The sequence below is a fragment of the Vanellus vanellus genome (assembly GCF_965231255.1).
Source record: "Vanellus vanellus genome assembly, chromosome: 6".
Taxonomy (NCBI): Eukaryota; Metazoa; Chordata; class Aves; order Charadriiformes; family Charadriidae; genus Vanellus; species Vanellus vanellus.
Window position 1 is genome coordinate 46327925 of NC_138911.1, and position 24001 is coordinate 46351925.

General features: G+C 45.3%; 1 protein-coding gene across 2 annotated transcripts in view; it reads left to right on the plus strand.

Moving 5' to 3' along the window:
* The window catches only part of IFT43 (intraflagellar transport 43), a 45958-nt gene that overhangs the window by 8399 nt on the left and 13558 nt on the right, over nucleotides 1–24001 (plus strand). For both annotated transcript variants that reach the window (XM_082485897.1, XM_082485896.1), the window contains exons 3-5: nucleotides 8037–8104; nucleotides 20946–20978; nucleotides 21494–21540. In XM_082485897.1, coding sequence (XP_082342023.1) covers nucleotides 8037–8104; nucleotides 20946–20978; nucleotides 21494–21540 — 148 coding nt within the window. The remainder of the gene's footprint in view (nucleotides 1–8036; nucleotides 8105–20945; nucleotides 20979–21493; nucleotides 21541–24001) is intronic.

The following is a 24001-nucleotide window of genomic DNA, read 5'->3' on the forward strand; positions in this document are numbered from 1 at the left end:
TGACTGGTCACGTGCCACAGGCACCTTCTTGCTCCTGGCTGCTAAATTTCATTAAAATAACTAAACCGATGTGACTCTTCCACATGAGCATTTGTTGCTTCAGGGATTCATGGTGCCTGGCAAGGAGATTTTCCTTAGTATAAAGTGATCCTGCACCCTTTATTCAGGCTTGTGCTCTTAAGCGTCACAGTCACACTTTATAGTGTTTTGCCTGTGAAGGGTAACGAAATGGTTAACCTAGTGTTGAGAAATCTAACTGATCAGTAAGCTGCTTGTAACTTATAATACTGTATGCTTACAAACTTCTGTTAATTATATCATAAGTCTCTTCCAAACCAATTATTAGTGGAACTTTATATTATAAAGTGTGATCCAAAACTTGCTGCAGTATATCCCTCCCTTAGTCATTGCCTGGCCAAGCTGAAATACTTGGCTTCTTGAGTCATTTGTCCGAAGTTGGCCCCTTCGTCCCCCTGATGGCTCATGTAACCCTTCTCTGAACTCCCTTTGGGCTGTGCTGAGTGTTACAATCTGAACTCTTCCTGGATTTGGTCCCTTTCCTCTTGCTGTGCTGAAGATACTTTGTGGCTGCCTGGATAGTAGCAAACAGTCCCGTCTGGGCTGTGGATGTAAAGGTACCTGCTGAAGTCCTGCCCTCCAGCCACATGCCTACTCTGAGACTTGTTTTGCATCCCCTGGCAAACCACTCATCTTGGATCTGAATTTTTGCCAGTTGAATCACTCATTTGGCTGCACCTTCCAAGGCTGCCTGGGACATTTAGCTAAAGGCTGTAAGGCTGATCAATGGTATAATAAAGGGTGTATCCTAATATCTCAGTTAATTTGCAGAGGCAGAATAAGCAGGAGGAGTATGAATATGGCCATGAGCCAAGATTTTGCTGGGTTCTCTTCCTGGCTTTGCCATGGATTTGCTTTCAGGCCTTGGAGAAGTCCCTCCTCTAGTTTGCTTTAGTCCTGTCTGAAAGAAGGGCTAGAGCTTTATGCAGAAGAACTGTGGGGATTCCATAAATGCAGGTCCACAGGGGGATTTAGATGCCTTATCCTCATAGCAAAATCCACAGCCCGTATTAGGTACCTGTGTCGTATGCAGACTGAGATTGTCAGGGCCTGGATTGGATGGGCCTGTGGATCTATTAAGGTGGTAAAGAGTGTCTAGGGACTGCGGTGTGTCTGAAAGCCTGTCCTTCCATGGGGTTATGGCCCCATTCTGAGATGTCTGGGAGTGCATGTCCCTGCAGTAGCGGTGAGTGATCTTGATCCCCATCCTGCGTTTGGTAGCCTTCAGCAGTGGAGCAGGGCTTTTCCTTGCCTTCGGGGACCTCCAGGGATGCAGGTGTTTATTTTGACATTGAAGCCGCAGGCTTTATACATCAACTTAAAGATTAAACCCGCCATCTCCTTTCCAAGATGGAAGATACTGATTTTATTGTCCTTTTTCTCCTCCTGAAAGATGTATCATGTAATGTTTCCCATCTCCCTAGAGAATATTATATATAATGACAAAACTATTATCTGTTCTGGGTCTGAGAATGCTCTCAGTCCTTTCTCCTGAAGCTACTCGGCTTTGCCAATGGAACTGAAAGAATTTTGGGGCCGCAGGGAAGGGCTTTCTAACTGAAAGCAATAATATTTGAGTGGGAAGATATCTGTTCCAGTCCTAATGAGTCCAGCTGGGACCTTGTTCTCTGGTTGTGCTTTGGTAGACGTGCCATAGGTAGTCTCAAGGTCCTTCATGGACTAAAGCGGGGAAAGCACCTGATTTCTGACTCTTAGCTAGGTGAATGCTCACCTCTGTGGCACTATACCACTCAAAGTTTCAGTGATGACGTGCTTTAAGGCATCAATTGGAAAGAGGATTTTGAGGATCTGACCTCTCAAGAAGGGGCATCCAAGTTCTTCTGTAGTTGTAGTTCCCAGCGCTTTTAAAACAAGTTGGGTGGAAAAATGGGCTGTTGCTTTTTAGGTAAAGACAACACATCAGGAACAATTGTTTTCAATGAATGTTTGTTGGAAGAAGAGGTATCAAAAAAATTTAAGTACCTGAAATGTGAAACCAATTGTGGACTTACATTTTTGGTGGGGTTGTTTGAGTGACTGTACTTGCATCCTAAAATATAGTGCAGAATGATGCAGAGATCCCCTGGTGAGAAGCAGCCTGCACTCTGCCTGGGGATGTACCAACTTGGTTACCAGAACTACCTTGAAGCTAGACCGTTTCCAGACTCAGGCTGACTCACATGGATCCTGCTCGCAGGTGTGTCTGCACCTGTGGTGTAGACATGGCCTGGGGCTTGATGTGATCAGGGCCTTTAATCAGAGCGGTATTTTCCTGACCCAATTCTTACCCTTGCACAGTGGTTGGCACCCAGCTCCAAACTTTCATTCCATTGTCTGATCTGGTCTGGATCTGCCCAGCAGCCACCCCCCAAGTGTTCCTCCCCACATCCCCTGAAACTTAGAAGCATGTGACTGAGGAGCCCAGCACTGGCTGTACTCAGCTGGCTGCTTACTGGAGGATCTTATTTGTGTAAAAATAATCACAGTGGTTTAGGCACTGTCCAACCACTCTAGTTCAGAGAGCTGATGACCTAAGAAATCATGTATAATTGTAATGCAGTCCCTTATAGCCCATTTTGTGTCTACAACTTGCATTGCAGTAAGATCTAGAGAGTGTTGGTGTGTAGCTGGGACAAAAAATTCCTGTTCCCAAAGACCTTATGGTCTGACTGAGTTGTTTTTCTCTAGCATCCTGTTCTCCCCTGTGATCTTCAGCTTGTAGAAGAGCTCTCACCAGGGGTTAGCTGCATTTTCTAAACAGCATGTTTCCAGGGTTTTGCCTTCTTAGGCATGCAATTGGGAGTGGGGTGGACTGGCGGTAGATAACTCTTGAAACAACTGGCACCTCTGAGAACCTGGGAGGCTTCTCTGAAGCAGAATTTCCTGTAGCTGTTGCACATTGTGAATGCCCATTTGTGTGTTTGTCCTGGGCTGAGCTAAGTTTGTCCCTCCATGTCCCAGAGTTTCAGTCATCTGTTTGGATTCTTGCATTGTGCTAATAAACAACCTCCACCAAAGGGAACCAGCATCCAAGGAAGCACTGGCTTTTTTACCTGCTTCCTTTTTTACAGGCATTGCTTCTTTTTTTCCAGTGGTCTTCTGGTTGCTTGTAGAAATGCTGGACTCCCAGCCAGTTCCCGGGGACCGCTCAGCTGGAAGTTGGCCAGATTCTCCAGAGGAATCTAAAAAATGCAGCTGAACTTTTGTTCCCTAATTAGGCCAACTTCCCCAGTGTGAGCCCCAGCACTGCATGGCCTGGAGCTCCCCAAAGCCTTGTGCTGCCTCTCTCCCGTGCACCCCGAGTGGCTGGCCAGCAGGGCAGTTATTTTCAGCTTTCTGAGGTTATCTACTAGCCTTTTGATGACATCTACTGAAATAGCATTTCTAGTCAGCCATGTTTCCCAGCCTTTCTAGTAGTATCCTTCCTGCTTGGCTACCTCGATGTGGATTAAGGACAATCCCATTGAAAATAATTTTAATAAAAGCTTTTCCTTTTATTTTCCACACATTTGGTTCATGTTGTGAGTGCTCCTGGACCCACCTAACGGCAGCAAAAGAATTGTAGGGGTGGTGGAAATGGATGGGAACATGTCTGACAGTATGTAGCACAAGGTAGTGGCGAACTGTTTGAGAGTTGTTTATGCCTGGGAGGGCTGGAGGGGCACTGCCCTGTAACTGTGGGTTGTGAGAGGATTCTACCTGGTAACCTCTTGCTCAGAGAATCAGATCATTGTGTGCTGCTTCACTGTTTTCATGCAGGGAAGAGCAGTAACTCTTGAGACACATTAAGGTGCCAACTGCTGCAATATGACAGCTTTCCTAGCACATGTAAGCTGACTAGGTAGCTGACCATTGTTTTAGGGAAGAAAGTCTTGATGTCTGTTTAACACGATAAGCTTTACCTGCTGTGATAGAGGACAGAGAACAGGCTTTGCCACTCAAGAACCTTTTCTGTCTCAATAGCACTTTCCCTAGTAAAGGAAGGTTAGTGACCATGAAGAAGGACAGTTTGTGGGTGAAATGAAAATACAGTATTTTCTACTAGGCATTTAAGACATGCAGAAGTCCTTGGAGGGGATTCATTAAAATCAGATGTACTACTTGAACCATCTGTGGACACAATAAAGAGGGCTAGCAGAGGTGGGCTGTTCTTTGCAAAAAGCTAAGGCTTGCACAGATCTGGGAATTGAGACCTTTTTGATATCATATATGCTCTGAGATTGGTATACATTGTAAGTGTTATGTGGCTGCTTGGAAGCAGTGGGGCTATTTGATTTACAGCTCCTTAATTGGCAGCAGTCAAAACTAATTCATCAGGCCCATTTGTGGAGATTTGCTTTTTCTCAGTCAGGGGAGCCTCAGGCAACTTACTGGTGAACATGAAACTTGAGACTGACCATACTTCTTTCTTTCTGCTCCATGGCCAATAACAGGTAAAAACAAGGCACTTACTGTATAAAATCTCACAGTGTTTGTATATTGGGTGCAACATAGATCCCACGCATTTTAGGAGATGTGTTACATGGTAGAAAAATTGTGTGTCCTCTGTTGCATGCTGTCAATGTCATTGGAGTCCCTGCTTCCCTGCACAGTGTGTTCGCCGTTTCAAAGGAGTTGTCATGTAGATGAAGGTAAATTAATCCATATTTCCAGACTCGCCTGAGAATCTGAGGGACCCAACATGAACGTAATCTGCCTGTGTTGCGGTAGGTCCTAAAAGAAACTTTGCTGGACCCTCAGGATCCAGAGACACACAGGGTAGTTGCTTCTGTGAGGGAAGCAACATCCAACTAGCACCTTCAAAACTGCAGACATGATCTGACAAGTGGTCTGGAAATTTCTGCCTTAATGGGGAAGCCAAATTAGAATTCTACATCTGTCTGATAAGAAAGAGCCTGAGTACAGATAAAGAAGAAGGTAGAGTTTCTACTTTAAGGCAAGAGAGATGGAATTCAGGCCAGTCATTTTTCAAAGGGAGTGATAAAATACCGATTATGGTGGTAGTATGAAAGTGTTGGTAAAGAAGGCGGTCTGAGAAATACTGGAAAAGTGCCATCATAAAAACGGTGAACTGAATTTCTGAGAAAGAATAAAATAAAGGGCCCAGACCATGGCAATGTTCCTAGACAAAGTGGGCGATCTGCAGAAACTAAGGTAGAGGAAATCTTCTGGAGATAAATAACAGACAAAACTTAAGTGGAAAAGAGACTGAGCAGCAAGAGTTGAGAGAGAACACTGTTAGGAGCTGGTGGAATCTCAGTGTTTTGGGCACCAAACTGGGTGTATAGCTTAGCTTTGCATTGGGGAACATACATAAAAATGTTGACCAAGTATAATAGGTACCAATAAGTTCTGATCATTTAAAGACCTCAGGCTTTTTCACCAAAAAGGTGTGTTCAGGAGCACATTTGCTCCATTACAGAAGAACAATGTCCTGTTTCTGCACTGCTCCCTCTGGGGTTGATGTTCTTCCCACTTTCTGCCTTGCAAGCTCTTGCTTGCAGCTGCAGTGTCCCTACCTGTCACCATATAGTGGCAATGCCCGACATTGCATTCTCAATTGCAAATTATGCTGAGGTTTTGGAAATGTGAAAGTATATGAAGGTAAGTTTATTTACTTGACAAAAGTGCATGTGGCATGTGACCTTATTACTGCACTTTCCAGGCAACTAACAAAGAAAAGCTATTTATTCTCAGCTGACAGTTAACATTGCCTTTCCTGTTGCTAGTGCTCCTGTGGGTAGTTCAAAAAGAATTACCTGATTTATTGCAAGAGGAATAAAAGGACCTGTAGGTATATGTGAGGTGTTTGTCAGGGTCTAACAGACATTCAGGGTTTCCTGGTGTGTATGATCAATGGGAAGATGTTATAACATTGCCAAGACATTGGAATCAAACCCCTAGATGCCATGGAGTCGTACCCTGTGCAAAGACTGGGGCAGTCATTCTCATTGCCCTCTGATCTGGAGTGCCTAACTTGAGGTGTCTTGGATCTGAAGGCTAGTTTTGATGGAATTAAATTGCAGGTGCGATGGAATGCCCTGGAGTTGCTACATTTTCCCTCAGCCTTATGGCCCAGGTTCTTTGGTGACATTTGTGTATCCTCCACCTTTGTGAGGAGTTGTGTGTTGGGATCGTGGCCTGCTGGCTATCTGGGAGATGGTGTGAGGGGAAGAGGGTTGTTTGCATGGGAAGGATCTGTGTGGGAGGGAGTGTGTTTTGAGGTAGGTGTGTGTGTAATGGGAATAGGGATGTTTATGTGGGCATGCACGCCCATATGTGGTGTGTTTTTCCCCTTTTTCCTGGGCTCTGGGTGTGTCCAGATCAACTGAATTCAAAATGCTCCTTTTTTGGCACTGTAGCCTCTTCTCTGGTTTGGCATCTTAAGAATCTGGGGAAATCATTTAAAGATCAGAAAACTCCATTCACTTGGGCCCCTGAAGGCTTCACATTCTGTGACATGGTCATTCCAGTCGACTGAGCTCTGTCCCCTGCGGATGAGCCCATATAAGGAGGCTGTTTCCTGCGTTTCACGCTCCCTGCCTGTCCCTCTGCCCTCCTGTGCTCCCTTTGCCGAAGAAAGCTGGTATTTTGGGACTGCAGCTCCTGCCTCATTCCTGCTCCCTGTTTATTTTTGGAGGATGACTATTTTTGCTCCTATCGGGGAGCTATGCAGGGTCATGCCCCCTCCCTGCAGCAGGCAGTGGCTGCCCCTGGCAGGGTCTCTTCATTTCCCACACTCACAAACAATGCTTCTGCTTCAAGAAATAAACATGGGAGACCCCTACCATCAGGGGTTAGCTCGGCCCCTTCCTCATCTGTGGCAAGAGGTAATTTGGCTTTCGCTCAGGGTTGACCCCACCACACATGCAAGGTCCCCTCTGTCAAGTCAAAAACCCTCAGGAGTCACCCAGCCCGTTCCCTTTCTTAATAAAAGCCGCGGGAGCCACCTGCCTCCCCCACCATTGCTCCAGCTTAGACTCATTTGCAGTTACCCTTTTTCCCCATTTGGGGACATCTTTTACCCAATCATCTTTTCTCGTGATGGTCCCTTCACAGGTCCCTCTCACCCATCTTCCTTGCTGGGCACCATTAATTGGGAGCTATATAAACTGACGTTTACGCTGAGTTCACTTTGCCCCTCTCCTTTCACCACTGCCTGTCATGCAAAACACTGAAGCCTCTGCTGTACCAGGTGCTTCAGGCAGGGGGAACTGAGCCCAAAAGTGCCAGAGGCAGCAGGCAGCTCCCACACGGTGGGAAATTGTGGCCCTGCTCCCATTGTAAGCCCCAAGATGAATTCCTGTTCTCTCTTGCCGCTCAGAGGAGTGCCACACAAGACAATGCCAAAAAATAGGAGGGAGTGTCTTTAAGCTCCAGATGAACTTCCCCTGTAATGTTTCAGTGGTGGGGTTCATCTCACCTAACTTTAGAGGTGTTCGGTCTGGCTGCCTGTGTCTGAACTTGTCATCTAACCTCCTATTCTAGGCAGTGGACAAAAGCAGACACTTTTTAGGAACAATTCCTCATCTAAAACAACATGTCTAAAACAAGCTGACTTGTACCCTAGGAAATGTGTAGCATGTGATAGGTCCCACTGAAATGTGGGCAGCAGTAACAAATGAGTTCCTGGTGAACCGTATTTTGCCAGGAGAATGCATCCTCTGTGGATCAGTCTGCTAGTGTACTGTGTGTCCTGTACAAGTCAAAGGCACACAGACCTGAAACTTGCCAAGATATTGATTAGAGTGATATGTCTTTTGCTTACAGGGACACCTAAAAACCTGTCCTGCAATATTTGTCTTCCTTTTGTTTTATGAATAAATAGCTTTTTAAACACTATCTCTCCATCTACTATTTGGTAAAGTGTTACATTAGTGTGTGTGGACTTGTTGTCTCAATTGGCTTGACTTTGCCTTGACTGGACCTGGCTGTAACATGTCTCTTCTCTATTAAAGGCTCCACCACCTAAACCCCCACGCCGGCAAGGAGGCTGGGCAGATGATCCTGCAGTGGCAGCTACCAAGTGAGTCCTCACCTCCTTCCTTACTAAGAGTGGCTTAGGCATGGATTAAGTGAACATCACTAGTTGGGCTTTGTTGTCACAGGCGTTGGAACAGTTTTTCTGGATCTTGTAGGTGGCCTGTCTGTCCAATATCACTGTAGCTCCTTCAAACCATTTGAAGCATTGCTCCTGCTTGGTTCTGCTGGCTAATGCTCTTTATAACTTGGCCTGACGGGTCTCAGAAATGCGTACCTGTTGCTGTCTGCCAGAAGCAGTGTATTCCTTACCTGGTACAGTAACTGGAAGGAGTCAAGAACGTAATAAGCATGTTAAATGCAGGAGCTGGGAGGGGGGATTTGACTGGTTGTGTCCTTTCCAGGAGAGTGACACATGACAGTGCCCCACTGACAAGAATGCAATGAACCATTCAGGATTTAGTGATCAGCCTTGACAATAAAGGTGAAATTTGTCAATGTTTATGTGTATATGGGGTTATGGTATAATGGAGATGGATGGAGATGGTCAGTGAGAAGAGATGGGAAGAAAAAAGTATACAAATTTTAGAGTGTAGGTTGAGAAGCCTGATGTTTATGAAGGACACCTAAGGGAAAGGAAATACCTGGACATGGTAATAGAATGGGTATGAAAACTATAAGACAGTTCGGGAGGAGATGACTTGGTTTCAAGCTATTCATTATTTTTCAAGCTGTAAAGTTATGCTGGTGTTATACGTCCTATTCACAGAGCTGAAGGGCTCAGTCATGGAGTGGTGTGAGATTGCTTGTATACATTAAGGTCTATAATAAAAGTGTCTGAACATATACTTTGGAGGTATTCTGATTTATGGGAAAGTTATGTTCCTGGAACACTGAGAATGGGAGAGGACATCCAGAAACCTGTTATACAGTCAGTACCTCTTGGGAGGTGAGAAAGGTTGTCTATATTGTGGGGTAGCCTTTCTGGAAAACAGTACTTTTCTGGGAAAATTATCACTTTGTTTGTCTCTGAAGAATAAATTGGCTGAAAATCTGAAGACTGGAGTAAAGCAAAGGGATAAAGATCTCAGCCTGCGCTCCTTCTGTTCCTCTCCAGTTTTACTCTGATAATGGTATTTTTCATAGGCTGGCGGCAGCTAGAAGTTGCCATTGCAAAGATGCATCCACATCAGGGTTATAAAAAGAACACCACTACGCCACCAATGATCCTGAATCTTTGTAGGACTTTGCAGAAGCTTTATGGAAATGTGTTAACAGAGAACAAGGGTGAATTGCATTGTTTAGGAAAAATAAATTCTGTAATTGTTGGCTAGGTGAAGGACTGGATTGGAGGTAATACAGTTATTCAGGGCTGTGCCTAATGTGCCCTGAAGGACAGTGTACAGGTTCATAATGTAACACCACTGTGCCATGTGCTACTTCAGGATGTTTTCCACTGTTTGACACTAGCTTTGTCTGATAGATTTTGAGCAGTAGCTATCAGTGGTGCTTCTCCAGCATCCCAATTGCATGGTTTACAGATATAGCAGGTGTCTGGAGTAAATGCTTCTATGAGGTTCGATGCAATTCCCCTGGAGAAGCAGAACAGGAGATGGAGGGCCACAGACCTTTCTACCTGTGAGACCCTGCACAGTGGGGACATGAGATGAAGATGTGCCCCTTGCTCAGTCATGCATATGATATCATGTCATATTTGACAGCATTAATTTAATTTGTATTAAGAGCTTTTATTGAATACATTTTGTGAAGGAAAGGTTTGTTCTGTCTTTCTTTAGTCATACCAGGTACAAGGAGTAAAAGTTACCCTGTCTTTTCTTCCCTTCATCTGTGTATTCTCCCCAAGCTGATGCCTCTCTTTCTCTCCCTTAAAAAAGTCTGAGATGCTGGCCTGTAAGGCTGTCTTTGTGACATATCCCAGAGTAAAGCCTTCGTGTGAAAAGTCTGAGTCATCGGCTGATGTCATACCAAGTTACTGTAGCTTTGTTGTTTCTGTTTTCTCAGGCTCTATCTCCCCACAGCTTTTCAACCAATTTGACTCAGTTTGGAAGCCCATCAAGTTAATTTGCTCCAATTTCACTACTGTAGATGTAGTTAGAATAACATGCTTCTATTGATATATTCGATGTAGGTATAAGCACTTTTATGCCAGTGTAACTGAGCCTGCACTTGGGAATTGTACTGCTTTAAGAAATTTGCTTTTCAGAACTGATAGTGTTAAAATCTGTGATTATTTTTTTTTTTTTTTACTTAGAAAGGAAGGATGAGCAGAGTGGCTACAATTAGATTCTCTGTATTGTATAAATATATTGTGGGTCAGATAGGATACTGCAGCCACTTGAGAAACGATCTTTAGCTGTTTATGTGTTATTCTCTCCCCATTTGAGGTCTAAGCTTTTAGTTCTGTTTCTGACAGATTCAGCCAGTTGTAGCTGCCACTTGTTGCTTTTCCTGCAGGGGTACTTAAACTCTTTTCTGCTGAATTTCTAGTTCAGAATCTTATCAATGTGAAATGAACACTTGGAATTGTTCTTTGTGTTTCCATTTGGCACATGTTAGAGTAGAATTTAATTTGCAAACTGTTTTTCTGTTTTGCTACCTTTGCTGCTCCTTCTTAGTCCCTTACCTGCCCAGCTCTTGTTGTACCTAGGTAAACTTGCCAATATTCTCACCATCCTGCTGATTCTTTCCATCAGACTACTGCTGTCTCAGACCATTGCAAGAGAGGAAGAGGAGGGCCCTTAAAGGTTTCCAACCTGTAATGTGTTTTGAAATTAATTCTCACAGGTGGTGTGCAAGTAAGATAAAGTATTTTATTATGACTTCCCATAGTATTTACAAGTGTCAGATATTTAAATTCCCGAGAACTAGCAAAATGCTATCTTTTTACTGATAAGTTTTCGAAAGTCAAGCATGGAAAGATTACTTTGGGTGTCTAGTACCTCTGTAGAACAGCTGTCATTGGTAGGAGTCCTATTTTGTAAATCTGGATAGTGATGAAAACTGCAGGTAAATGCAGTAAGCACAGGTGAGTAAACCCTCAGGCTTGTCCTCTGCAATCAGCAAATACATGGTGCAAAGTAGTGATGGAAGAATCTTTTTTCCTTACTGATGGGGCCCTCAGCACCTGAATCTGCTGCATTTATTTTAATTTGTACTCAGAGGGAAGAATCACTCTCTATGAGAAGAGGCAGTCTCTTTGCTGCCCCAGCAATATTCTAGCCCCACTATTAAAGGAAAAGGGGACCAGCCAAGAGCCGAGGCAGCCACTTGGGGCCTAGTATCCTGCTGAGATTACATAAATAATAGTAATTACAGCTGGTTTTGCTACAGAAGCAGCTTTCCAACCACTGGATGGAGCCCAAGTGCCATTCTGAATGCTGTGCTGATGTCCTTAATGACATCAGTGTTGACACTTGTGACAAGCAAAGCAGAGGTTTATTGTCAGGTTATCTCGTGCATCAGAAGGAAGAAACACAAAGAGCCTGCCAATGGGAAAAAGAAAAGGGAACTCAGTTTTGCATACTGGTGAGGATTTGACAAAGGAGAGGTGCTGCTGGGATCCATTTAATTCCAGCTTCTGCTGATCTCATCTATCTGACTTTCCTTATAGAATTTGTTCAAATTTTCTCCCTATTCATATCTTTATTTCTTTGCTTCTCGGGACACTTCCAGTTTACTTGGGTCCTTGATCCCTTTGGTCTTGCAGTCAGGCCCTTAAAATTCTTACAGTTCTGCAGGCAGCAGCTAGGATTGTTGTGGAATAAACACAGCTCATTTCAGGTGGCCCCGCAAACAAACGCCAAGTGCTGCTTTCAGTAAGAAGCCCCTTCCAGTGCCTGCATGTCTATCTCTTTTCTTCTACAGGGATCACAGCAGTTTAGCAACACGTGCTCCAGCTCCAACCAAAATTTCTTCTTTCTGACTGATAGAGAGTTGGAATAATCACGATTTGACCATGCTGAAGTATTTCGGAACAGAAGTGGTGGCACAGTGTTCCGGAATGCGGTTAACAAGAAAGGGAATATTAAGGGCCTGTAGGAAGGAAGGGGATGTGGTCAGGGTGACCTTTAGAGCAGGGTAGCCCAGCCTCTGTGTAGATATCATTTAGGGCTCTGGAGGGTGGGCAATGGTGAGATTGCACCCTGGAGCTGGAGGAAGGTTGTTTAAGAGATTAAGGGATTTTATGATTCAAGGTCTCTAGAGGTAAGTAAAGTTAAAAACCTCCTGTTTCAGAAATATGGGCTTAAACTATCCTGTGTTGTATCTATATGAAATGACCCCTGAGAGTGCCTGGTTTATAGAACCTCTAGCCATCCCTGTCTTGCAGGTGGGAATAGTAAAGTGCTCATGAGCTTCTATATCCGACGTGGTAGGGGAAAGCTTGTGTCATTGCTTCTGCCCTCTACTCCTAGTCCAGCTGTGTTGAGGTAAATCTCAGGCTGGGCTTCTCTGTGGCACTGCCATGTTAGGAGCGGAGCCAGGCTCCTGGTGGTGAGGAAGACAGCAGCCTCACCCTGCATCTTGCAGCCATCTGTGGGTGTCCTCAAAGATGGGAAGAGTATAGGCATAAAGGATCAAGGCTGCCAAGTGAGGGGGCACAACTTAGAAGGAGAAGAAAGAAAAGGAAGTCTGATTAAGTTTTGTCTTGAAGTGTCTGTTTTTGGGTTTGTCCCTGCATTGATCTGCAAGGGAATGAGGCAAGTAATGGCCCCTTGGGGACCTTCAGGACTTTCCTCTCAATGTCAGCCGTCATTTTCAATCACCCTCTCCCTCCCAGCCATTAATTTTGGCCCAGGATCATGGGGACTTGTCCATCTATCACTCCTAATTGACACTAAATGATCTGTCAGTTTATTGATGAACGGCAGGAGTGGAATTGTCACAATATATTTTACTTTCTAACAACTCCTCCTGACAATTTTACCTTGTCCATCTCACTCTCCTCACATAAATCTCCATTGGCCTCTCATTCCTTCTCTTGGGCTGATCTGGTGCCAGCCGCCTCCACGCCATCGGCACGCATCAAGGACATCAAGATGGCGGTAAGCTGCAATGTGCAGGCCCAGGGTAGGTTTTTTTCCTTTCTCTCTCTTTCTCCCCCTCCTCCCTCCCCACCTCTTCTTCTTTTTTCTTTTCTTTTTTTTTTTTTTTTTAATAGGCTGAATGTTCCAGGAATGTTAACAGGCTCTTGTCCTCTTGTCCCTCCATGTCATTGCTGGGGTGAGCTCTCCTTGGTGTTTCTGTTTAGACTCAGTAAAGATAACTGCCAGAAAAAGGAAAGTCCTTAAAAGACAGAAGAGTCAACTGAGAATCCCTCAGTACCATGACTGTGATGGTGGAGTTTTTTCCATTTAATCCTACAGTGTGACTTGCAAGGGTTTCCTGCAAAAGGAAAATGCTAGACTTTTGCCCATTCCTGTGTCTTTGCAGTGTCCAGAGGAGCCTGGAGAAAAGAGTTAGGCTTTTTTTTCCCCCTTTTTCTTTTTTTTATTTTTCCCTTTTTTCTTTTTTTCCCCTTTTCCCTTTTTTTTTTTTTTAAAGCTAGATTTCTGTTTATTTTTTCTCTGTTAGTGAAGTTTTCATTGACTTCTTTTCCCTGAAAGACACTGACAATGGAAGAACTAGTAGGATTGTTGCCTCTCCCCTAGAAAATGAAGCCTGCATGACAAATACGGAACAGGAGTGTGACATTTTTGGTAACAGTCCATGTAGGCTGCTGAGGTGGCAGAGTGTGCTCAGGTTGAAGTCTCTTTGATATTTTTGATTGAGGATAAACCATCTTCCTTCCTTAGTTCTCTGCATCTCCAAGGAATTTACACGCAAATTCAGGGAATACTATCCTTGCTGTCCCAAATATTTCTAGTTTTAAAAAGCTAAGCCTTCTTGAAGAACACATGCAACTTGCAACCCTTTTGTATCTGTCAAAGCCAAGGCTAAAAACTTGTCTGATCTTTGTAGGTCACCTCTAAATTGGCTGTGAAGTCTAGCTTAATGCAGTTTACCTGTGGAAAGAGACCTAAGATGACCTGATCTACTTGCTTGGCCCTATTTCTCCCTCCCCCAGTCCCCCTCCCCATATAACCCCTCTACTATTCTCAAGTTCTTAATCCAGGTTCTTAAAATACCTTCTTTCAGAAGCTGTTGCTCTCAGATGACAGCACAAGGTGCCATTCAGTAATAAGCCAGTGTTTTTCACTTAAATGTTTTCAGTGAGGTCAATCACAAGTAAAAAGTCTTAGGCTCGGTACTTCAGAGTCACAAGTTTGTTCTCTGTTGTACTATTTGAAAAAAAAAAAATAATCCCAAACCATCCTTAGATACTTTTTCTTTGCATTCTAGTTCTGTCTCCTTTAGCAGTCAGTTCTCCTGTGTAACCATGAAGATCAGAAGTGTGCTTTTTGCTTTAAACGGAAACTGAAATGCTTCTATAACCCCAAGAACCATTTGGTGTGAGACTTGGCCCCAGTGGTTACTGGAGACTGAAGACGTGATCACTTGGATAGGAGCCCCTGTTCTCAGGGACCAAAGATGTGTGGTGGATACCTCTAGAAACTGCAGCGCTGTTTTCCCACACAGCAGGAATTTGTATTGAGTGTTGTTGTTTTTTCGTTGCTCAGCGGGAGCTCTAAACAGCTCTGCCGGTCAGCTCTCTACCAGTGAGCGAGTGGGGGAGCCCTGGGAACATCTGTTATGGGGATGATGCAGTGAGTAGGCTGAGGTTCAGTGACCCCCACGAACTCTCTCTATCAGCTTGTTCTTCCATGCCAGAGCTTTACTCCTTTGTTGTTTTTGTTAAGCAAGCCCAACTATTAGGACATGAGGAGAAACAACAACACTTCTACTGCTCACAGGCCTGTGTCAGCTGGAGCAGGTTAGCTGCAGTGTCTGTCAGATCCTGTCCCACAGAGCATGCCTGCTCATCACTGCGTCCTTCTTCCTCCAGTGCTCTAGGGCAGTGTGTTCAACATGTGGTCCAGGTAGCCCAGGGAGCCTGTGAGCGACCAGAAAGTGGATGGTGGGACCATTACATTTTAGAAAAACGTGTGTCTGCCCAAAACCCCTTTGTGGAGATAAAGATAGCCATGTGCACCAGGGCTTGGATTTGGAGGGCTGTGAGTTCAATTCCTGTGACAGAAATAAAGGCTCATAGTAGTCCTTGCTCTGCTGAAATCAATGGCAAAACTTGCCTTGATTTTAGGAGATGTGAAGATTGAACTCCCCCTAATTTAATCAAGGCAAATCTGGCTTATCCAGGCTGCCACAGTCCAGGGAGAGGGGGTGGCAACTTAACCGATCAGAAGCCCCAAGGAAGGTGCAGTGGAATAGCTGAGAAGACACCCTGTGGTGGTGCTTTCCAGCATGGGCTGCAGTTCTAGTTTACATACAGCTTTGATGAATGTTTTTCTCTCCCTGTGCCTCAGCAAACAAGCAGTGACCAAGACCTGCACTTGGAGAGCTGGGATAACTGATCAGTTAGTACTTGTGCATCACATTGGATGAATGTGTAATTTAGTTGTGCCTTAGGCTATTGAACAAGCTGCAACTTGTAGCTTACCACCCACTCACTGTGGTGATGGGCACTAAAAAAATACTTGAGCAAGAGAGTACAATGTCTTTTTTGTATCTTCTCCTCCTCAGGCCTAGACCTGAATTTTTTGTCTGTGCCCTAGAGGTGCAAGTCTTCATGTCTTCATGTCTCCCTGTGGGCTGAGCCAAGCCTTGGGCTGGGGATGGGTTTGGATGGAAGCGCAGGGGCAGACTGCTGGCCAGTGGCTAACTTCCTCTGCACACAGTCCATCTCTGCTCTGCGTTTGATCGCCCTCCTCTCTCAAAACAAAATGTATCTCTGGACATCAGGACGTTTCCTTTTTTTCCCATTTCATTCTTATAGCAAGAGGGCAGCTTGAAGCAGCTTTCTGGTTCCACGTGATTCATAAAGAGAAGCGGTTGAGACATGCCAGGAAATATGCTAACACGCAGGCAGATGAAATCCCCCGCCCCCCCTCCCCCTGCCCCCGCTGCCAGGGCCCTGTAAAATACCTAAAATACCCTTCGGTCTCCACTTGCGGCTCCACCGCCCCGGCGGTGCGCTCCCGCCCTCCCGGGGACAGCCCGCAAACCCCCGCGGGCTGCAGCGTGACCGCTCGCCACCCGCGGTGCTCGCCTCCCTCCTCGCTCGGCAGCGGACCGGCCCGGGGACCCGCAGCTTCGGCGGGGAGCCCGGGCCGAGCGCCACGCCGCCGGGGTCCGGCAGAGGGCGGCCGCGGTCCGGCAATGCCGCGGCGCCGGCCCGGCGAGCGCGGCTGCCCCGAGACCCGCAGCGGCGGCTCGGTGGCACTGAGTCCCGTCGGGGCGGAGCGGGGAGGGCGCTGCCCCGGGGGTGCGGGTCGGGGAGGGCAAAGCGGCCCCGGCGGAGAGCTGCCCGCCTGGGCAGAGGGCAACCGGGCCGGGCTAGGGGGCTGCCCGCGCTCCCGGCCCTCTCTCTTCCTCGGCTGCCGCCCCCCTCACGCTAGACTGGGCATTCCCGTCCACCCGCCTCAATGTTCGTTTTAACAAGGCACCGTAATTGCTTGCCTTTTCCTTAGCTGCGTTGCCCGCCCTCACGCCTCCCTGGGCGCGCAGAAGAGAGCCTCGGATCTTGCAGGCTGACCTCCTGGCACCTGGCTGTGGCTCGGTGCGGGATGCAAGTGTGTCTAGAGCTCTGATGAGCTGTGGACATTAAAAGATTTCAAGGACATTTCCCCCCATTCATCCCAGTTATGTCCCCTGCTAAAATAGGTTAACGGTGTCTAATTAACCACTGCACATTGTCATGCTGCATAAAGATAGCATCCTGGCTGTTCTCTGAGCCCTGCTACTTTATCTCCATTTAGATCTCCATGCTAGTCCATTAAATGAGAAAGAAACAGTTTAACAGAGATGATGTCTACATTAGAACTGCCTTTCACCCTTCAGCACAGAAGTTGCAGGCAGCTCCGAGGCACCTCAGCTGTACATCAAGGGTGCATGTGGGGGCAAACCTCCGGTTTTGAGGTTTAACCCCCTCTCATTAATGTGGAGGGAGGAGTCCTGCTGGCCAGAATCCAGCAAAGACAACACTCAAAAGCGAGATCAGATCTATATCCTCTGCCCCAGGACGCACAGCTAGGCAGGAAACAGGTATTCTGTACTCTGAGTTATGGAATGTGGGGTTACATGGGGTCTGTCGGGGTCTTCCAGTTTCTCAGCTATTCAACACCCTGAAATAGAGAGAGTGTCAGCAGCTGGCCAAAGCCAGACAGAATACTCCAGGATTTTGGATATGTTTGGGAGCACAGATAACCTTCCAGTCGAAGAGAGTTTTAAACGGACCTGTCCAGGTGATGGGGTCTGTCCATGTTCTTTGGCCCTCCAGATGCAATGGGCTTATCAGAAGAAATGAAAGAAACAAAGGTATCACGGTCTCACAAAGCTTGGGGTGGCTGATGTATAATACAGCTGGCTGACTGCATTTCTGAGCACTGCTCCTGGGATTGTATTGTTTTGTTTGTCCTTGAGTGAGTGTATCTACAGTTCATACACAATTGCACACTTTGTTAGGCACTTGTTTGCAGCCCTCCCTGGACTGTGCCTCCTGCTGGAGCAAACAAACCAGGGCAGTGCACTTCTTGTTGCTGAGAATGTGAGAAAAAAGTAGGAAGTCTGTCTATGCTGGCTTGAGTTTACAGTCTGGTTTCTTCCATTTCTGCTTTCGCTCACCACTAGGAAGCTGAGACCTTGTGGTGAATGAAGAGGATGCTGTGTATCCAGGCCTGATGTTCTTGGAAGATGAAATGTTGGTTTCAACATGATGCAGTTGGTATTGATAAGTTGAGCCAGTTCTTGAGCTGGGGTACTCCATGATGCTTAAAGCAGCATGGTAACTTCATGGAGAATGCCTGTGGGGCTTTCTATAGCACCTGGAGAACAAGGAGACAAGCAGATGATTGGTTCTGCAGGTATCTCTATGTGTAGCTTAACCCTTGGCTAAGCTTATGGAATGGACAGGGTTGGAGGTAGGGCACCTTTACAAGGACCTGTTAACGACTTTCTTCCCTTACTGCCTTGAAGTAGGGACACAGGGACTTTAGGACACTGGGCACAGCTTGTCTTTTCTGTCTGGGTGCCTTTGTTAGGTAGACTTAGGTAATGCAATTAGGCCAAAAAAGCAAAACATTAGTCAGGAACTAACCAAAAATATTTTGTGATATTTTTTCTAATGCGAAACAAGGAATGTAAAAGTGATTTGGCATGAAACAAAAGGAAAGGAAGCCTTCAGGTTCAAGGCTTCATGAAAAAAAGGAAGGAAATAGTAGGCTGGTTGGTATCTTCTTTACATAATAGCTCAGTCATTAAGACCACAGGGAGTATAAAAACATGTAACTCCTTCCTGTGCACAGAAGTTTTGTACTATACTTCCCAGATAGTTCTCTACCCATGAGCTTATCAACTAGTTTGATATGCCAGTTTCCTCAAATAATGCTATTCCAAATCATATATTAATAAACATATCTAGTGCAGGTGACTGGAAGCAGATGTCTCATGTCTCACCTAAACAGAACAACAGTCATTTCTAGCTCCTGCTCTAGTGCCATTGGTATTTAAATGCTCTGTATAAATCACAGTACTGCCAGCATGAGAGCCTGGCATCACCCACTGCCACCTTCAGACCCTGTGGCATTGGGACTAGGGTGTTCTCCTGGCGGGGGCTACAGTGGGGCTTTAGCTTTCCCTAAATAAAGGGAGGAACTGTCTTGTTTGATAGGAGTGTGTTCTAATGTCTGGCCTCTGGGTCAGATTCTCCACTCCTGATTTATGAAATTTTTCCCCAAATTACTATTTTTTCCAATATAGTGCAGCTATTTCATAATGAAGTATTTTCTTATTGCCCTGAATAAGAAATTTTCTAACATAACTAGGAGAAGTTGGGAAAGCTGTAAGTCTGGGGACATGAGTGAAGCAGTCTCTGCCTCTAGGACTAACATATGACTGACTTCCCTGTGGGCCACATGGATATCTGTCATGACAGGGAGCTCAGGAAAAAGAAACAGAAATTGCTTACAGGGGTAGCAGGAGTGACCCTCTCCTGGGAAGTATAAACATGTGGAGTATTTCACTCTTGCCTGGGGACAGGAGATGAGCAAAGATGTAAGAGTGTGAGTACTGAGGAAAAGAGAGTGTTATTTGAGGATGGACAGTTATCAAGAGTTACGGGATCGTGCTAAGAAGAGGTTAGATTGAACCTCCAGGAAATCATCTCACTGTGCAAGGCTGTGCAAAGCCATCATTTGAGATATTTCAGCTCAGTGAGGGCAATGCTCTGAAGACAGGGTGTGGGAAACAGTTCTGTGAAGGCAGAAGGAAGGGATAAAATAGGATAAATCTTGCATCATCTTTCTATCTCTGGCTTCTCGGATTCTAAACTCCAGTGAGAGCTGGTGGTGGGCTCTCTGGAGCCATCCCTTTCTTTCTCTATAGTATTGGGGGTTTCATAAAAAGGGCTTTGCACTACCACTGGGGAGAAGGATGGAGCTGGACAATTACTCCTCACTGAAGGAGCTCTCTCCTAAATTCCCTGGCTCCATTGCATTTCTGTCTTGTGTGATAAACAGAAGGGTGCAGATGTAGCTGAAAGACCAGATGCAGATGTCACCTAGGCGTCCGCAATTCTGAGTATAGCAGTGGATATTACCGGGCTCAGATCACCAATTCAGTGTAATCTTTAGCTTCTCACAAACTGTAAGCTCCAGGAAGAGCAGTGGAGACAAGAAGCTTTCTTCTTGCAGCTAGACTTCCTCTGTGCCCTGCTCCTTGCTCTTAGAAGAGTAAATTATTCATGGGAGAACTAGATGAGGACCATGGCCTACTAGAACAGAGAACAGAGAACAGATGAGGAGAAGCCTATCCCATCTCATGGAAATACTTTGAAAAGAGCAGTGCAAGGCAATAAAACAACTTATTTTATGTTTTGGTGTGTCCTGGGATAATGCATGTGGTAGGGGAGAGCCCCATGTATTCCTTGACATAGCACCCTGACTTCAAGGGAGGGGAGAATATTTATTCTCAACGCATAGAGATGAAACTTCACTCTGCAAAATGGCCAAAGCAATCAGCGAGTGATGGAGTATCTGCTAAAAAGAAACCTGGCATTTAATTAACTTTTCAAAGTGCTGGTTCAGCAACCTCCATGTTTTACATTTTGAATATTGAACAAGCGTCCCTAATCGGGACTGAATTACTTCTGGGCTTGCTGGGGTGGAGAGCAAGGGAGCTGCCATTTGCCAGTGCCTCCCCCCCCCATTATTATGAACTCCTGTTAACTCAGCCAGATCAACCCTGATTTACTGCAGCGACAGCACGTCTGACCTGAACTTGGCCAGCTCAGGTGGGGCTCCTAACCTACAAAGGCAAACAGATAATCTTCATGCACAACCAGGGGGAGGAAGGACCTGTTGATCTCTCAGGGGTAGGTAGACAAAGTATAGCATCTTCTTCACTCCTCGGTGTGCTGACCTCTCTACTCAGGTAAGGCAAGCTTTACCTGCAGCTGATGGCAGAGGGGATGAAAAAGCATCTGAGAAGCTGAAAACTCAGGGAGTGTAGCTCTTGCTGTATCTGGGCGTGGCTATCTTTTTGGACCCAAATGGTTCTGTTTCAATCTGATGCACTCGGGGACGTTTTGATACACTGGTTTAATGGTCACTTAGAACTCTTTAAAGGTGTGATGTGTTATATGGTGTATATATGGTGTAGGAATTGTTTTGCACAATAACAGTGATATAGGGAAAGATGCTGGTTTTAAATTTTCTCTAGCTTTTTCTAAGCATAAGCCTTGCCTTGTCTTGCAGGGCGGGAAGAAAGCACGCAGAAGAAGTAGAAGAGTAAGTTCCCATTGTTGCTGAGACTTTTTTCCACAACATTTACATCTGATCTCATGGAGAAGGAGCATGCAACTCTAAGCACCTGTACACCAGGATCTGGAACTTGGGAGGGATGCAGACTCTGGCATGAATTCATGTCATGTGTCCTGGGATGGGGCAGGGCTGGTCACTCTGTAGTTCCCTGGATACGGAATAGGTGATAGCTCTGTCACTCCCATATGACAGAAAGAAGGAAAAGTAGAAAGGATCTGCTTTCCTCCCAGACCCACCCCAGGCCCTACTGTGGGCAGCATAGAGATTTGTCTCAGGTACAAGGCATCTTGCTTAAGCACTCTAAGCTGAGATTTCTGCTGAGTCCAGCAATGAGGGGTATGGAAGAAGGTCAGTATGCAGGCTAAATGTACCTGGGAACTCTCCCTTGACAGGCCTTGAGGCTTGTTGGGAGGAAGGGGACACAGCAAGATGTTTTTCTGGGCTTGCAATTGAAATTCTTTCTTCCTTGTGTTTTGCTGCAGCCATCGTCTCAGACAGCAGAGCCTGGAGGCATCAGATGATGGAGGAGGTAAGGTGTCACCTACTTTACTGCAAAAAGTGCCTTCATGCATGTCTGGGGGTTCTCCAGTAAAGTGAGCAGAGGCATCATGTAAGAAATTGCAAGGAAATGAGCCACCTTGGGAGTAAACAAATGTGGGAGGTGCTTACATCTCCCCAGCTGCTGAATGAGGTAGAGACAGCAAAGGAGATGGAGAGGAGGATGACGAAGTGAACCTATAGTCTAACTCTGGCCCTTCATTAACATAGAATGATAATGCACATTTGGGAAGAAGGAAAGTGTTCTCTGTGATTACTTCCACATGGAGAATAGTGGACTGGTGCAAAAAGAGAGCTAAAAGAGCAATACAGGGTTAAAAGCCGGGAAAGAAATCACTGCTGTCCCCTATTTTAGGTGATAGTATGCTCTGCTTAAAGCCTCTCTCATGTTTTATGGTAACATCCTTGTCTTGTTCCCATTGGGAGAAGTGCCTGCACCACTCTCCTGGGATCTCTGTCATGAGGGAATTCTTAATTTAAAAAATCCACTTGCCCTAACCCAAGATCATACATCATAAGCTAAACATAGGCACTGGTGTGTAGTCCCATCCCATCCCATCCCATCCCATCCCATCCCATCCCATCCCATCCCATCCCATCCCATCCCATCCCATCCCATCCCTGTACAAATTGTGAAATCTACTGGGCTCCTGACTTAGCACTTGTTTTCTTTGTAGTGTATGCCACCTGCTTTTCTAGGACTAGATGAGCCAAGAGAAATCTCAGGAAAAATTCATAATATGTATTTTGAAACGACTACTAGAGAACTGTGGGGAGCATAGAAATTCATTAAAGTCTCTAGGAGCTATCTCAGTTTTCAAGGGCTAAGAATTTTATAGCGTGTATAAAAAGTTGCATCTGTAAAATATCAACAAGCATCAGAAGAATTACCAGGAGTCACAAAGGATCAGACATCAGTATGGTTAATGAGATTAAATGAAGACTTATTTGGGTCTTCCAGACAGATTAAGCATTGCAACATATGACTGCCAGAAGTGGCACCTTTATAGCATTGGCATCTTCAGAATAGACTTAATAGTCCCCCTGGGAAGTTTTTTGGGCTTCTTAAATTTCAGCGTATGTCACTGAGGCTGGTAGTCTGTTCTGAACAGCTCTTTGACTGTTTTCATGCGTGCTGTCCTTCTTGTTGAACCTTGGTCTTGTATTTAGAGTATAATAACTGTCTTTGCTAACCAGGCATAAAAATGCTTGCCACATGTTTGCAGCATGTGACTTTTAGTGCTCCAAGACCTTGAGTAATAAATACAGAATAGAGTTGATACAGAATGCGGTATGAAGACATGGCAAGTCCTAATACACTTCACTTACTTATCCGTGCCTAACCTTTAGTTAACAGTTGAATTTTGATTGTTTGTGAACCAGAGTTCAGCTTCGGATTAAATCTATGTGTTAGAAGAAAGAGCCCACTAATCTGATTATGGTTTCTACCCAGGCAGCTTCTGGTACAGTCTAATACACTGGGTTGTGGATCTAATCTGCATATGGAAAATCTCTAAATGGATCAGTGCATTGCACACTTGTGGTCCTATTTCTACAGGGAGATTCAGCAAGCTATTCTGGGAGAGGAGTTTTCCATGTGGGCTCAGCAATTGCAGTGGAGAAAAGTGACATATAAACAAACTCCAGTACCTGAATAAAATTACTTTTTTGGATAAGCAGAAAGATGCAAATAACCACCCAGTGTAGAAGACAGGGAGTAACATGCTGTGGCTGTACAGTAAGTTGAGCTGTATCAGCCTCCCCTTCGCACAGAACTGCACTCGGGCTTGTGTCGTTAACTGTAACGGTAAAGCTCAGATTCTAAACACACAGAAATCAAGACATTGGTGTATGGATCCCCAAGGATGGGTCACGGTTATTTTGTGCTGCATAATGTGTTAGCTTGTACACCTTAATATGAACAGGCGCGGTTGCGTAATGATTGCTACTGTCAACCAATGCATTTGGATCGTCTTCCTTTAACCTATTAGAAAGCTTAGCTGTACCATTCCATTAACATTGTTTGTCCCCCATCCAACCTTTTCATCAGAAGAATGAAGGACAAAACTATATGCCCTTAAAAAGGTATTCTTGTGTATTTGAAATGTGCTCAGCTGTGATTGTTTATACAGCACTAAAATCCAGAGGCTCAGAATTTGGGGTCCGTTGGAGAAAGTGTTAAAAAAGCATAGGGCCTGGAGAGAGACCAGTTTGGCATGTGGAGATTGGAGGGAAGGTTGTACAGTTACGTGGAGACTTTTGGCCTTGATATGCCATGTAGTTTCAGAAATAAAAGTAGGATTATCTCACTGCTCCTAGCCATTCACCCTGTGCATGAAATAGCATCTGATTCCTCATCTCCATGGGAGTTTGGGAGAGAAGGACAGTCGCTTCTCAGGCTGTGTGGAAAGATGGCAGTAATATGGGAGATT